The 15,344-nt window shown below is 41.9% G+C and overlaps 1 protein-coding gene across 2 annotated transcripts in view; it reads left to right on the top strand.

Annotated features, from left to right (window-relative positions):
* PSME4 (proteasome activator subunit 4) overlaps window positions 1-15,069 on the top strand; it is a 214,173-nt gene extending 199,104 nt beyond the window's left edge. For both annotated transcript variants that reach the window (XM_034764386.1, XM_034764385.1), the window contains 4 exons: window positions 3,211-3,373; window positions 4,337-4,470; window positions 12,651-12,789; window positions 13,370-15,069. In XM_034764386.1, coding sequence (XP_034620277.1) covers window positions 3,211-3,373; window positions 4,337-4,470; window positions 12,651-12,785 — 432 coding nt within the window. In that variant the 3' untranslated portion in view covers window positions 12,786-12,789; window positions 13,370-15,069. The remainder of the gene's footprint in view (window positions 1-3,210; window positions 3,374-4,336; window positions 4,471-12,650; window positions 12,790-13,369) is intronic.
* Window positions 15,070-15,344: the final 275 nt, after the last annotated feature.

The following is a 15,344-nucleotide window of genomic DNA, read 5'->3' as shown; positions in this document are numbered from 1 at the left end:
TTTTTATCAAGGGATGTGGTAGGTTATCTATCCCTTGAAGTCCTTGATTGTAATTTTCAACTGATTTTAGTTCAATCACAGGTAATTAGGCTTGATATGTGAATTAGCGTTTGGAGTTCTACTGCCTGTGTTATGTAGGGCCTTGGCTACACTTACCCGCTAGTTCGACAGCTGGAAATCGAACTTCTGGGTTCGACTTATCGCGTCTAGTCTGGACGCGATAAGTCGAACCCGGAAGTGCTCGCCGTCGACTGCGGTACTCCAGCTCGCCGAGAGGAGTACCGCGGAGTCGACGGGGGAGCCTGCCTGCCGCGTGTGGACCAAGGTAAGTTCGAACTAATTCGAACTAAGGTACTTCGAACTTCAGCTACGTTATTCACGTAGCTGAAGTTGCGTACCTTAGTTCGAATTAGGGGGGTAGTGTAGACCTGGCCTAGGAGATCAAACTAGATCAGTATCATAGTCCATTTTTAAAGACTGCTCAAGACAGTCTGCCGGCCTAGGCAAAAGTTCAGTCTGCCATCCCCCTCCTAGTCTCAGAACAGAAGTTCTCAACTGGGGTAGGCGTGCAGTGAGCCCAGCCGCACCTCCATCGTGACGGAGGGACAGCTAGGCCAAATTTGAGTTAATGGCATTGTAACCTGACATGCGGTGTTGCAGTGCCAATCAGGTTGGCCCTGGTTTCCCTAGGCAGAATATGCTGCCCTAGGCAGCTGCCTAGTTTGTTTATAACTTATCCATTCTGGTATTAAAATCTGTGAAATTGAAACATCTAGTCTGGGTAAATGGTCCCTTAAAGGGTTAAGATGTTTCGTTAGTTGTTCATGGAGTCAGTGTTAAAACAGCTGTTAAATGAACCAAAACACATAAAAAGTACATAATTTATTCTAAGACAACATTGAATCTAATTTATAGTGTTTTTAATGGGACTTAAATTTTCTCAGTCCTGATCTGCTTTAGGAAACTGTCAAAATGGCAGCTTCATACTTTGCTTCTTTTTTTGTACTTTATATACTGTAAAAGTATATAGTGAAATGTATGGCTTAAAATCTTTTTGTTACAATTTCCCTTTTAAGAAACTTGAGTGTCCTAGCTTCTTACAGCAAATAGAGCATTGAGAGTACTTCACTAAAACTTTTCATTGTGGTCTGAATTTTTTGTTCTAATTTTCAGTATGTCATTAAACACTTATTACTTACTTTTAGAACAAGAAAGCCAACTGCTACAGTTTGACTCGTCTACAAAAAAGTGTAGTTAGAAAATCCTGATGCATGGGAAAGTATTCCACTGAATATGTTTCTACTCTGTAGCTTTTAGATCATCATATAGGCCTGATGGCTTATAAATCCTTAACTATGTGAGATGTTAATGGGTATTGCAGTATATATGTATAAAATTATACCTTATTAATGTAATTTTTAAGGACTTTGTTTCTAGGTGTTTCTTGCAGCAAAATATTACCATTAGTAAGATTGATCTGACAATATTGAAAATGGATTCTAATACAGTGAACAGTGATGTAAATGATTAGTTAACTAGTGAGCCTGCTCACTTTACAGCCAGGCTTCCACCTATTCTGGGACTTGCATTAGCACTTCATGTTTCATTTAATAGCTTAGTACTTTAAGAGGCTCATAAATTGCTGATAAACAGTACTGGCAGACTATTTCACTTCATACTTTACACTACTAATAACAAGGATCACATTTGAATAATATGCTGTGGAAATGTAAATAGAAGGAAGTCTCAAGAGCCTATTGTTAACTTACTATGTTTAATTATTACAGCACTTGCTGCTATACTTTATTGCTTTGTGGAGGTTCAGAACATTATGTTCAAGGATATAATTTATTATAATCTGCTACATTGGATTCAGAGCGTTGGTAGGTGTTTGTACTCTAGATAGATGTGCGTTCTGTTTAGTGTAAGTGTAACAGTATGTACTTATCAGTAAATGAGGCAACTGCTGCCAACATTTTAATAAGCTAATTGGGCTTTCAAATTTTTAAATGTTAAAATGTTCTTATGGTCAGCCCATACACCTTGGTTTTTAATAGCAATGGGCCTATTACGACAGGACCAAATTTGAGATGACAAGGCAGAACCTATGTTTCTACAATTTATTAATTTTGTGTGTGTATTTCACTGATTTTAATAGCCTGTTAGGAGTGATGTAGTAACACTGAGTAGGCGTAGCTGTTTTTGTAAGCAAACAGTAATTTAATTGTCTTCAAATATAATTAAACCCGGTGAAATGATAAAAAAGATTGTAGCATTGTGAATTTGTGGATAATTAGTTGAAATTGATTTGGCTTGTACTTTTGGTAACTTAGTTACAAAAGAGCGGTGCATGTCTCTATCGTATCTATTTTTACAAGCCAGTTTACTGATGGATTGACCAAGGCTCAAGGCAGTAAAATGAATACTGGAAGGCTACAGAACTGAGTCAGTGACTGCACACTACTGACATATTATTGCCTAATAACCCAACGTTGCTTATAAATATCAGCAAGAGTTACAGCATTATGAAGAGTATTGTGGTAATTCAGTTTTAATACAGGGGGGCCTGGTAAATTTCCCAAGATTCAACTAGGATAATGGATATCATGAATATAAAAATTCTTAAACTTGCATACCTCCAAGATGTTCATCCTATGCTGGGATTATAAAGGTTTCATATGTAGCAAGGAAAGAAATGAAACACTTTGCATAAAGGTATACTTTCCCCTATGTAAACTGACCTTAGTGTACCGATTTCATTAATGGAGAAAGCAGGTATCTCTATAATAGTTGTACTATTTATATATTTTCTATAAAATCACAGTAGCATTATTATAAATTGTTCTGGATTATATATTTATCACACATGACTATTTTTCAAAATTCAAAATCAGTTGCTGTTTTAGCTTACAACACAAGTTTGACACTGAAATTTTATTGTTTGCTGCAGTCGTGGATCACTAATTTTGTCTACCTGTGTAAAGACAGTTTTAAAATTGTAAATGAATATTGTTTATTGCTTTATATGTGACATTTTAATATACTAATTGTATTTAATGGTCTACTAAGATGAGGTGATAAAAACTTGAAAGACCTTTCTCAAGCTCGGTGTAGTAATGTAATCTAACTGATAAGTCCAAAGGGCAGTAATAAAAGTCAGCCATGAATGTTTGCTGTAGTAATTGATGTAGCTGATGTTTCTGCTCCTAGGTGAGAGAAATGGCTGCTACCACACTGAGTGGTCTGCTACAGTGCAACTTCCTCACTATGGATAGCCCTGTGCAGGCTCACTTTGAACAGCTCTGCAAGACAAGACTACCAAAAAAGAGAAAGCGAGACCTTGGCACAGTGGTGGATACCATTCCTTCTGCAGGTAAAGACACTGCCTCAGAGAAGCAAACTGTAAATTAAAAAACTGGTTCAGTTACTTTATTTACATCATCCTTAGACAACTCAGATGGCTAGAATAGGCCCTGCAGTTAAGGAGGAATCTTCAAGCAATATACATAAAGAAACAGATCTGATGTGTATGCAAATATTTATAATACTTAAATGTTTATAAACCATCATGACAAAATATTTTTATTTATACATTTGACTTTTTTCCTGTATGTTTGTATTGCTCCTAACACAATGGGGTCCCAATCCCAATTAGGTATTTTGAGTGCTGATACAGTACAAATGTTAAATAACAATATACTACTACAGAGCAGGGTTATATGGCTAGATTAATAGGTTTTTGTGGTTTATTCTTATACCTAGGGTGTACTGCTTACCAGTCTCCATGAAAGTACATGTATTCAGAGACTTGTCAAAGAGGAAGTGGTTATTTTACCAGTGAGTGTAGTTCTTTGAGGGTTGTCTTAGCAGTCACACTCCTCATCCACCTTTACCTGTGAGGCACCGGAGAAAGGAACTATGTTAGAGCTTGCCCTCCCTAGAACTTTCAGTGGCATTAGACTGTATTTACATGAGCCCCAATAGGAACAGTTTACCAGAAAGTTACAGAAAACTGATGTAGACATTTTTTAGTCCACTGAGTGTAGATATGCAGAGGCAGCCCTTGAACTGGTAAATAACCTCTCCTTTTTGATTCTTCACAAGAGCCTGTAATGGATAGAAGAGGTGGAAATTAAGAATTCCCCTAGTATGGATGTTAGTTGCACTTTACTGCTCATGACAATTTACGTTTAATGTGTATTTATTTTAGTACTTTTCATAAGTTAAAAATAGCTGGAATTACTGAAAGTGAAGTTTCAAGTCTGGCTGTGTTATGGAAACATACTTTGAGAGATTTGTATCCTGTCACATGTATATTACGGTCTTTTCATTGCAGACTTGGTTAAGCGCCATGCTGGTGTGCTTGGACTTAGTGCATGTATTTTGTCAAGCCCTTATGATGTACCAACTTGGATGCCCCAGCTTCTGATGGACCTCAGTGCCCACCTTAATGATCCTCAGCCTATTGAGGTAAAAATAGTCTGATTCTATTTATTTTTTTCTGTTTAATCTAAAACATGTCTGTCATCCTTACATTAGCTTCCTGAAGAAAGACTGTGAAGGAATATGTGTGTCACAATGTGACATTTTTTCTTCAAAAGTTCATAACTTTGCTAAATCCAAACCTGCTTTAACTCAAAGGCACCTTATGAAAGCATGCCAATTCCTTGCCATATTTCTATTTCTGCCTCAGTCATTCTACACTAGAGCCAAAAATAAATTAAGTAGAAAGCTGAGAGAGTTTTATTTATAATGGGGAAATTCCCTTACTCTCCTTGTACTCAAAAATGACCAACAGAGTTTTTACACAAACTAAACAAAAAAGGGGGGGGGCAAACAAAATCATTGGTTAGACAGCAGGGCCTATAAAATTGCAGCCTGATAGATGAAAGTACTGGAAACTTTTATGAGCAACTCAAAAAAGGGGCTTTGAATGGAAATACTTAAGCATCTTTTGCCTGTACAGTAACTCCTCACTTAGTCATCCCAGTTAACGTTGTTTCGTTGTTACATTGCTGATCAATTAGGGAACATGCTCGTTTAAAGTTGTGCAATGCTCCCTTCTAATGTCGTTTGGCAGCCACTTGCTTTGTCCACTGCTTGCAGGAAGAGCAGCCCGTTGCAGGTAGCTGGTGGGGGCTTGTAACCAGAGTGGACTGGCAGCCCCCCATCAGCTCCCCGCTCTCCTAAGTTCCTTGTGCTGCAGCCGCCCAGCAGGCTATCAATCGGCAGTTCAGCTGTCCCTCCCCCCACTGCCATGTGCTGCTCCTGCCCTCTGCCTTGGAGCTCCTCCCAGAGACTCCTGCTTGCTGCACAGGGGAGGAAGGGGGACTAATGTCAAGGTGTCCCCCTCCACCCTGTTCCTGCACCCTGCTTTACCCTCTCTCCATATAGAGCGGGGGGGGGGGGAGGTGAGACACGGACAGAGAGAGGTTGGGGCAGCAGCTGCTGTCTCAACTTCCTGATCCACTTAAAAAGACAATGCACTTAAGAGTGGGTCAGCTTACTTAAAGGGGCAGTATGCATCTCTCTCTCTCTCTCTCTCTCTCACACTCTCACACTCACACACACAAACACACACACACACACACACACGGTGTGTGTCTGTCTCTGTCTGCTGTGCTGTCTCCCCTCCCTCATGTTCGTGCTGCCTTGATGAGAGGCTACATTAACAACAATGTGTTAACCCTTGAGGGCTCAGCTGAGTGCTAGTTCATCATTTAGCAGCAAGGCATTCCCTGGGAAATATCCCACCCTCTGACTTCACCACCTCAACCAAGCTTAACAATCATCATTGCTGTGTACAGTATTAAATTGTTTGTTTAAAACGTATATTGTGTGTATATCTATATAATATATAGTTTTTTGTCTGATAAAAACAATTTCCCTGGAACCTAACCCCCCCCCCCCATTTACATTTAATTCTTATGGGGGAATTGGATTTGCTTAATATCATTTGCTTAAAGTCACATTTTTCAGGAACATAACTACAATGTTAAGCGAGGAGTTACTGTAGCTGTTGCTAGCACTCCAACTATACTACTGTTATTAACTATAGTGTTTAAACTTAATGGAGGGGAATTTCCAGGAAAGAGCTAACCAGTTCTGCTAGGGCTGACTTTTACCGGATTACAAAAATTAAATCTGGAGAGTGTATATAATTATTTTGCCTTTGAGGTGCACCAAATGAGATATATTAAATTATAATAGGATCGTCTCCTATTATTATTTAATAGATCTCATTTGGTGCACCTCAAAGGCAAAATAACGATATCTCTGGAATAAAGATAGACAATATCTCTGGAATGTGACCCTAAAAGTTTGATCTCCACCCACTTTGCAAGTTGACTGAACAAAAATTGTTTAAGCCTTTTACCATCTGTCTGTCCAGTACTGAAAAATCCAGTAGAGCCTGAGCCCCTACAGTAGCATCAACAAGACTGAAAACTGAGAGGAGGGAAGAAAACCATTTTGATCAAGATTAATAAGAATTTATCATAGGGCTCCAAAGTTTGCAAAACAAAACAAGAAACAACTAGCAAAGGTTGTTTCAACATAAGAGCCTTGACAACATTGATCTAGAGATATTAGAATTTAAAACTAGTTGTAAATTCTAAAATCTTACAGATCTGGACTGGATGAATTTTTGGGGGTCCATTCCAGACTTCCCAATTGTCTAAACATATACTAATGCTAGTTTAGGAGTGTCATCAAAATATAGAACTACCTGTTCTTGTTTGAGTGGAGTCCCTGTGAGAGCTCCACTTTAGGTGATTGTGCGCCCTGCGCCTCTAGTCAGAGAATTTCAATAGCAGTACCTGGCTGGGACGCAGATCCACTGTCGCCATCTCGCGCCTGCAGTGGCAATTAACTAGTGCTGTGCAGCCCTTTCACCCACCAGTTCCTTCTCAGCCGCCCTTGGTCCAAGTCGGAGCTCCAGCAGTGCGCTCTCTCGCTTTTACCTCAGATGTAATTGAATTAAATTAGTCAAGTAGCTTAGTGTAGTTAAGTTAGTTGGTTAAGAACCCTTTATTTCTTTTTCTCCCTGTTAAAATTTTTTTTTTTTTTTTAATTTCCTTTCATCCTCTTAAGGGACATTATTTTTCCTCAGAATGCCAGGGTCGCCTGGCTTTAAACGCTGCCTCTCTTGTCACAAGGCAATTCCACTTTCTGATGAACACTTGCAGTGTGTCTGGTGCCTGGGGGAAACTTATGTGCCCCAGAAATGCACCCATTGCCACAATCTTAAGACCCGGACAAGGAAAGTGAGGGATCTTAAGCTGAAATCCTAATGGAGAAGTCTCTCCGTCCTGCCTCAGACCCGGGCTCGCAAACTTCTCCTGCCTCCCTGTCACCGCAGGCAGCTTCTGACAGACCCCCCCTCTTCCGTCCTGAAAAGAAGGGACCTATCTCCTAAAGGACGTGGAAAGAGGAGAGCTAACACTCCCCCTACCAAGACCGCATCAAAGAGGGAAACGTTCCCCAACTCCATCCACCACATCGGTACCGAACATGCCACGGCTTAGTACCTTTGAGTCGGCAGGGATTTCCAGTACCATGAGAGCCGTAGAAGGCAGGCTCTAAGAAGGAGGGCAGACAGAAGACCACCTCCTCCACCTTGGCAACGTCAGCACAGACAAAGCGCTCAGTACCAAGCAATTTTTCAGTACAAAAGGCAATAGCGCCACCTGCTGGCCCTATGTTCAATAGCACAGACACTGCACCGCAGATTGCCATGCCATCCTCAGCATGCTTGCTGTCAGCTCCTTTCCTACTGGTACCACAAGGTCCCCTGGTACTCCCACTATTCTCTGTACCACCTTTCACACAGGTACCTTCATCGGTACCACAGCCTCAAGAGTTTCATGCTCCGAAGGACCTAACAATTGCCCCAGTACCGGAATCATCTCTCCTCAGTACCGATACTTCTTCGGTACTTTTGCTACCACTCATTCTACCAATTGCAGCCGCTCCTCCTTTCTCTAGCGAGGAGGATGAAGATGAAGAAGATGGGAAGTTTTCTCCTCCCAACACTCTTCACTTATGCAAGGCAGTGTTCAGTACGCACATCAGGAACGCCCTTAGCCTCTGCCAAAGTCTGAATTTTACGGGTGGTATGCTTACCCCTGGAAGCCCCCACCTATGCCCTTCCCATTTCAGTGGGCATTCTGGGACCCATGGGCAGCTTATAGAACATTTTACCCCAGATCCCTAAGTGGCACCACAGAGGTACATAGGCACTCTTCACCACAGTCTACAGTGCCACCAGCTGCCCCTCCCAAACAGAGCGTTGAGGAAAGGGAAGACGTTTTAGTTCAGGAGGCAGCACCTGCCACCTGCACTTCATTGTCACTGGGTGAGACTATTATGCCCCTTACGCCTACTGCAGGAGATGATTTCAGGAATTTCCAGGAGCTCTTCAAAAGAATAGCAGAGACACTCCAGATAACCCGAGAGGAGATCTCCGAGTTGCGTCACAAGCGCTTGGATATACTTCACATGTCGTTTGCTCCAACATTGCCCTTCAGATTATCTCAGCAATCATGGAACCCTGCCACAAACATCTGGCAGACCCCTACTATCATCCCACCCACATGTAAGAGAGTGGACAAACAATATTACATCCTTTCAAAAGGGATGGAATCTCTATTCACACGCCCTCAGACAAATTCATTGGTAATTGATGCAGTCAACAAACGGGGCAAACAGCATTACTCTAGAACCACCCCTTATGATAAAGAGAGGAAAAGATTGGACTTACTCAGCCACAAGGCCTATTTATCAGCAACACTGCACTTCCGGATCGCTGATTATGAAGCACTTATGGCGAATTATGACCATACAAACTGTTTCAAATTTTCTGACTTTATTGACTACATACCAGAGGACAAAAGAGAGCAGTTTACATCTCTCATTTCCGCTCTTGGCTAGAATTGCCCTCCAAGCCTCTTTGGACTCTACTGACACGGCGGCAAGGACCATCGTACACACAGCAGCCAAGACAATACAATAACCAGAGGCGTAGATAGAGACCATCCAGACACAGACTAAGCTCCTCCCAACCCACCACATCTCAACAATCAACCTCTAAACAGCAGATTTGAAGTCTTGGTCAAGGGCTTACCAGTCCTCCCCCCAACTTTTGCTGCCAACACTACCTCCCACCAACCATCCCTTTACCAATCGTCTAATACCATTCTATCCAAACCGGCGAACCAGCATTTCCGATAGATGGGTACTGGAAATCATCAAGCCTGGCTATGCCCTCCAGTTCCTCTGTATCCCTCTTACTCACCCTTCCATCCTGTCTCCGTCTCAGGAAAGGCTCATGAGAGGGGTACCTGAAGAGGTACAACTGGGCGCAGTAGATAGTTCTGGTACATCACAGAGGAAAGGGCTTCTACCTGTCAGGAGTGGTCTAGATAATACTTAGTCCTGCCACAAGTGCCGTGGACTGGACTAGACCTCTCGAGGTCTCTTCCAGTTCTGTGATTCTATTCTCATTATTTTTTAATCCGAAAGAAGTCTGGAGGATGGAGATCCATCCTCGATCTCAGGAAGCTAAACAAATTCGTCAAAACACAACATTATGTAGGATAGTTATGTTAGCTACAATCATTCCAGCACTGGAACAAGGGGATTGGTTTGCAGCCCTCAACCTGAAAGATGCATATTTTCCCATTTCTATACGCCGTATGCGCAGGAAATTTCTTTGGTTTGTACTAGGACAGGGCCATTTCCAATATACAATTCTACCCTTTGGCCTGTCTATGGCCCCCTGAGTATTTTCCAAAGTTCTTGCTGTGACGGCAGCCCACCTTCGCAAGCACGGGGTCATGATCTACCCCTAGTTAGACGACTGTCTAATCAAGGCTCACACTTGGGCAGAACCCATCAGAGTCACGCACCAGACAATGTCACTCTTCACCAGTCTCAGCCTACAAATAAACGTCCAAAATTCCACATTAACGCCAGTCCAGAAACCGGATTTAATCGGCGCATATCTAAATTCTCTAGAAGCAACCGCATCATTACCTCTTCAGAGATTCACCGCTCTAATGAACCTCATCAATACCTTGGTGTTCAGCCCAAGGATATTGGCCAGGACCTGTCTTCAGCTACTAGATTACATGACAGTGACCACATACGTGGTGAAACATGCCAGAATTCACATACGCTCTTGCAGTGTTGGCTCAAGATGGTATTCACACCACACAAACACAATTTGAACAGACTTCTGAGTATGCCAATGAAGGTCAAGGACTCACTACAATGTTGGACTCACCCACAAAACATCTGCGCAGGTATCTCTTTCCTTCAGCCTCCTCCCGAATTGATAATCACAACGGATGCCTCTCTACTGGGGTGAGGTGCCCAACTAGGCAAGCTCACAGTACAGGAAAGATGGTCTCCTTCCTAATTAACACTCCACATCAATGTACTGGAATTACACGCAATTCGCAATACCTGTGAACATTTTGTGCCTCTGATCAAAGACAAAAACATACAGATCATGATGGACAATGTAGCCTGCATGTTCTACATAAATAAACAGGGAGGAGTAAGATCACACTCCCTATCTATGGAGGCCATAAAACTCTAGACATGGTGCATACAACACAGTCACCATATCAGCCACCTACCTGCCGGAGTCTCTCAGAATATCACAGCCAACACATTAAGTCGAAGGTTCTCGAATGACCACGAGTGGGCAATCAACACCTGCGTGATCCAGATCACATTGCAACTGTGGGGGTTCCCCGCGATAGACCTATTTGCCACAAAACGAAACAGCAAATGTCCAATCCCAGAGTGGGTCTGGGATCAGGTGACACACTTTTCATTCCATGGCATGTACCCCTCCTGTATGCTTTTCCTCCCATCCCATTGCTGTCCAGCATCCTGAACAAGATCAGAATCGATCAAGCCAAAGTCATCCTGATGGCACCAGTATGACCCAGACAAACCTGGTACCCACACCTGAAACAGATGTTGTCATGCCCCCATGTCTCCTTCCAATTCTTCCAAATCTCCTCTCTTAGGACGTGGGTCAGACTCTGCATCCAAACCTGGAGTCGCCCCATCTCATATCCTGGCTCCTCAATAGTTCCATGGCAAGGAGATAACTTGTTCTGAGGATGTTAAAGACATCCTGCTAAACAGAAGAGGGCCCACTACACGGGCTACATACCTACATAAATGGAAGAGATTCCACATGTGGTGCCTAAACAAACAAATCGACGCCACCACCTCTCCCATAACAGTGGTAATGGACTACATGCTGTACCTGAAGAAATCTGGCCTTTTAGTTAGTTCACTGCAGGTGCATTTGGCAGCCATTACAACATTCCGTGACGAAGTGGACAGCGTTTCAGTCTTTGCTCACCCAATTACCAAAAGATTCCTCCAGGGAATGTGTAGCCTCTACCCAGAACTCAGAGCCCCAACGCCCCCGTAGGATCTGACTTTAGTGCTTCGATCTCTCACAATCGCCCTATTCAAACCCTTGGTCACATGTTCTCTTCTACATCTTTCCATGAAGGTGGCCTTCATAGTCACCATCGCATGGGAGAAATTTCTGCTCTTATGGCTGGACCACCCTATATGTTTTGTTTTTTTCTTCAAAAACAAGGTCACTCTGACCTCACCCCAAATTTTTGCCTAAAGTCCTTTCTTCCTTCCAAATCAATCAGCCTATCCATCTTCCCACGTTCTTCCCTAAACCTCACAAGGACAGGCAAGAAGCGATTTTCCACACCCTGGACATTAGAAGGGCGCTTGCCTTTTATCTTGAACAGACCAAATCATTCAGGAAAACGCCTAAATTGTTCCTCTCCACCTCAGACTGCTCCAAAGGCAAACCCATCTCTAAGCAGAGACTTTCCAGATGGATTTCAGATTGCATTCAGCTGTGTTACTGACAACATGACCTACAATCCCCCTCAAGGTTAGAACACACTCCACAAGATAAGTAGCCACATCGGTTGCCTTCCTGCACAATGTGACTATTACCGACATATGCAGTGCAGATACTTGGACATCTCCTTACACATTCATTCAACACTACATCCTCGATCAGGTCTCAGCCTCTGACACTCGGCTGGGACACACCGTCTTATTATCCATTTAGACCTACCTCCGAATTCCCTCTTTTCCCCTGAGGGGAACTGCTCTACAGTCACCTAAAGTGGCGCACCCACAGGGATTCCACTCGAAGAGAGGGTTACTCACCTTGTGCAGTAACAGATTCTTCAAGATGGTTGTCCTTGTGAGTGTTCCACTACCCATCCTCCTCCCCACTACTTCGGAGTTCCAATTAATTCCTCTGCGGTAGAGAAGGAACTGGGGGGCTTAGGGGGCTGCACAGCACTAGTTAATTGCCGCTTCAGGCACGAGATGGGGAGAGTGCATGTGCGGCCCAGCCAAGATTTCTGTCGAAATTCTCCTCCGACTGGAGGCGCAGGGCGCACAATCCCCTAAAGTGGGGCACCCACAGGGATTCACATCTCAAAGAACCTCAGTTCCTGCCCAAGGTGAATAACCCTCTCTTACATCTGAATATTTGTTATCCCCTTTCCACAGATGTGAAACAGTTTTAAAAATATATCAAAAATTAATACAGATCTAATTTTTTGTTGCCTGCTATACAGATGACAGTAAAGAAAACACTGTCCAATTTCCGGAGGACACACCATGACAACTGGCAGGAGCACAAACAGCAGTTCACTGATGACCAGCTGCTTGTCCTTACAGACCTCTTAGTATCACCATGCTATTATGCTTAAATAGGTAAGGCTGTGTTTATTTTGGTTTAATTAGAAAACATTGCCATTTTATGATATCCACTCTAGCCATCCAGTCAAAGTGAAGGAAAAGGTCCTAGAAAAGCGTTCCCTCCAAACAAAGTCACTATCAGTGCTCAGTGGGGTATCTTCTGTTGGTTGAAAACTCCGCTTTTAGTGACCTGCTGTTTATCTTTATTGTGTATTCCCTTATTTTTGTTTGAATAAAGTAAACTAAAAGGCTAGGACTTCAGAAGAAAAGAAGTTTTATCAACACTCCCTTTGCTCCCAAACTTTCTCAGCCCATAAACTGTCCTCTGCATTTCTGTCAGAGGAGCATCACTAGAGAGACACAAGGTACCTAGAGACTGAGCATACCACATTCACGGTGTTCCTGGTCCTTGTTGATCTGCAGAACAAGGAATCAGACTTGAATTTGAACCCTGATCTCTTGCAGGGGAATGCTATGTGTTGTGACGTGACTGGACCACTGTGCCAGCCTGCAAGGGAATTTTTTAATCATTTTCTGTAGTATCATGAGAACATGGATGAAGATATAATCTTGTTTTTAATTATTTCTATTTCAGGTTCTTCTTGGAAAAAATGAGGACCTAGAAACATTTCTGCAAAAATAAAGGAAACTCAAAACTAATTTATTGTGTATGGAACTTTTAGTCTTGGAAATCGTGATGCCTAATCAGAACCATTTTTTAAATACAAATATTAGGTCCTAATAGAGCTCTATTCATCACGAATTACATCTCCACAGGGAGTAGCTATGGGAGCCCCACATTCTTCCATTACTGCATCTGCGGAGCCAGATCATTACTTGTTTCAAAGCATAATGTCATGGGCCTGCATTATACAACCTTACCACCTTCACTCTCTACTCACTGGCTTACACCACCCATCTCTTCCCATCTCCTCCTTTTTCTTTCTTATTCCATGTGCCTAGTCATTTTTTACATCAGTGGATTTGCAGAGCACACACGACTGCAAGTCTGAACATTCTAAGGGAAGTGCTCCAGTTTTGGTTGATATTTTTTTATCTGATCAACCTGCAGGAACTGGTACCTATGAACCTCAAATCCACCTACTCCCATGACAAGAGGCCAGGAACCTATTTTTCTCAAAGGATTTTTTTCACTGCTTGCATACAGGTACCCATTAGGAGACAAACTCTGTACCATTTAATCTAGCTGAGAGTTGGACTACCCTTTTAAATCTTACCTTCTATGGAAATGTAAATATCCATTCTGTCCTCTGCAGCTGAGATCAGTACTATGGAAAGTGGGGCAATTTCCATGGTCTGGCCAAGTTTTAGCAGGTAATCTGACCAGGTGCACAACTTAAACCCATGACCATCTGCAGCTTCCTAAGGGTGGAAGGCTGTGGATCTTTTCAGATGAATAGAGCCCATAGATATGAATTTTTTGCTATCAAGCAATGTTTTAATTCAGAGACTGAAGAGTATGTACAGTGTGTAAAAGCACTGAATTTTTTTAACAGAATATTCTCATTAAAAAGACTATTAGTCGCTATTTGAAGAAGCATACCTTGCTTAAATGGAAGACTGCTAAGATTGTGAAAGTTTTGGTTTTGGTTTTTTGCCTGCAACTTTGTTCAGAGACTGATATCTATTGGCTATTTAACGACATGTTTAATATGTGTTACATAGATGTAAAAGACTGTATAAATTGTAGAGGCATTGCTTTGGGAAGACATTGTACAGTTTGCAACCTTTTACATAACATCATTGTGAGATTAATTTGTAAAAATTCACTCTTCAATGTTAATACTGTAGTGCTTCTGGCTTTTGTATCAAATCAAATGCCATTAGTGTTTTTTAAATTATTTTCTTTAGCAAAATATCGTTCCTTGTTTAAAAGGCAGAAATTTTATTTTGTTTTAGTTTTCATTTATCTCATGACTACATCTGATGAGGATTTTAATTCAACATTTGTGGCCATCTCTAAATGCTAACATCACATGTTTTGATGTGATAAGATTACAGAATGCAAGGTACCTCCTACAATGAAATAGTTCACAAGTTGATGTGTTTCATCTTTCACACAACCTGTACAGTCTTCCTTACAGGAACACTACAATACATTTTGAAATATCTACCTGCTGATTGAGTGACTCAATACAATTTTAAAGCACAGCAGTGTTCCTAGTACAGTATTTACTAAGTGTCAGCACACAGATGTAACCACTGTATAGCGTAGTGCCAAAATTATTTCAATTGTGTACCTAGTTTAAAACCCAATAAATGGATTGTTTGTAACATCTGCATTTTTTGTCTTTCTTGAGCAGAAGTTCACTACTTTCAGAGTCTAATTTAGGATTGTCTACTCCAATTTCTATGGGGTTTCTGTATCAGATCTGTATGCATTGTGGAATTCAAGTGAATTCAGGTTTTTTATGTAGTGCAGCCTGTAGGTTGCCATTTTAAAATTTTGTGTATAAACAATAGTTTCTTTACCCATCACTGAAATGCACTACCTCAGGGATAGAACATAGCATCTGTTCCAACATCACACAGCATCACTGTTAAAGACA

The sequence above is a fragment of the Trachemys scripta genome, chromosome 3 (genome assembly GCF_013100865.1).
Source record: "Trachemys scripta elegans isolate TJP31775 chromosome 3, CAS_Tse_1.0, whole genome shotgun sequence".
In the NCBI taxonomy this organism is placed as follows: Eukaryota; Metazoa; Chordata; order Testudines; family Emydidae; genus Trachemys; species Trachemys scripta.
Note: the sequence above shows the minus strand (reverse complement) of the source record. Positions and strands in the feature narration are given on the sequence as shown.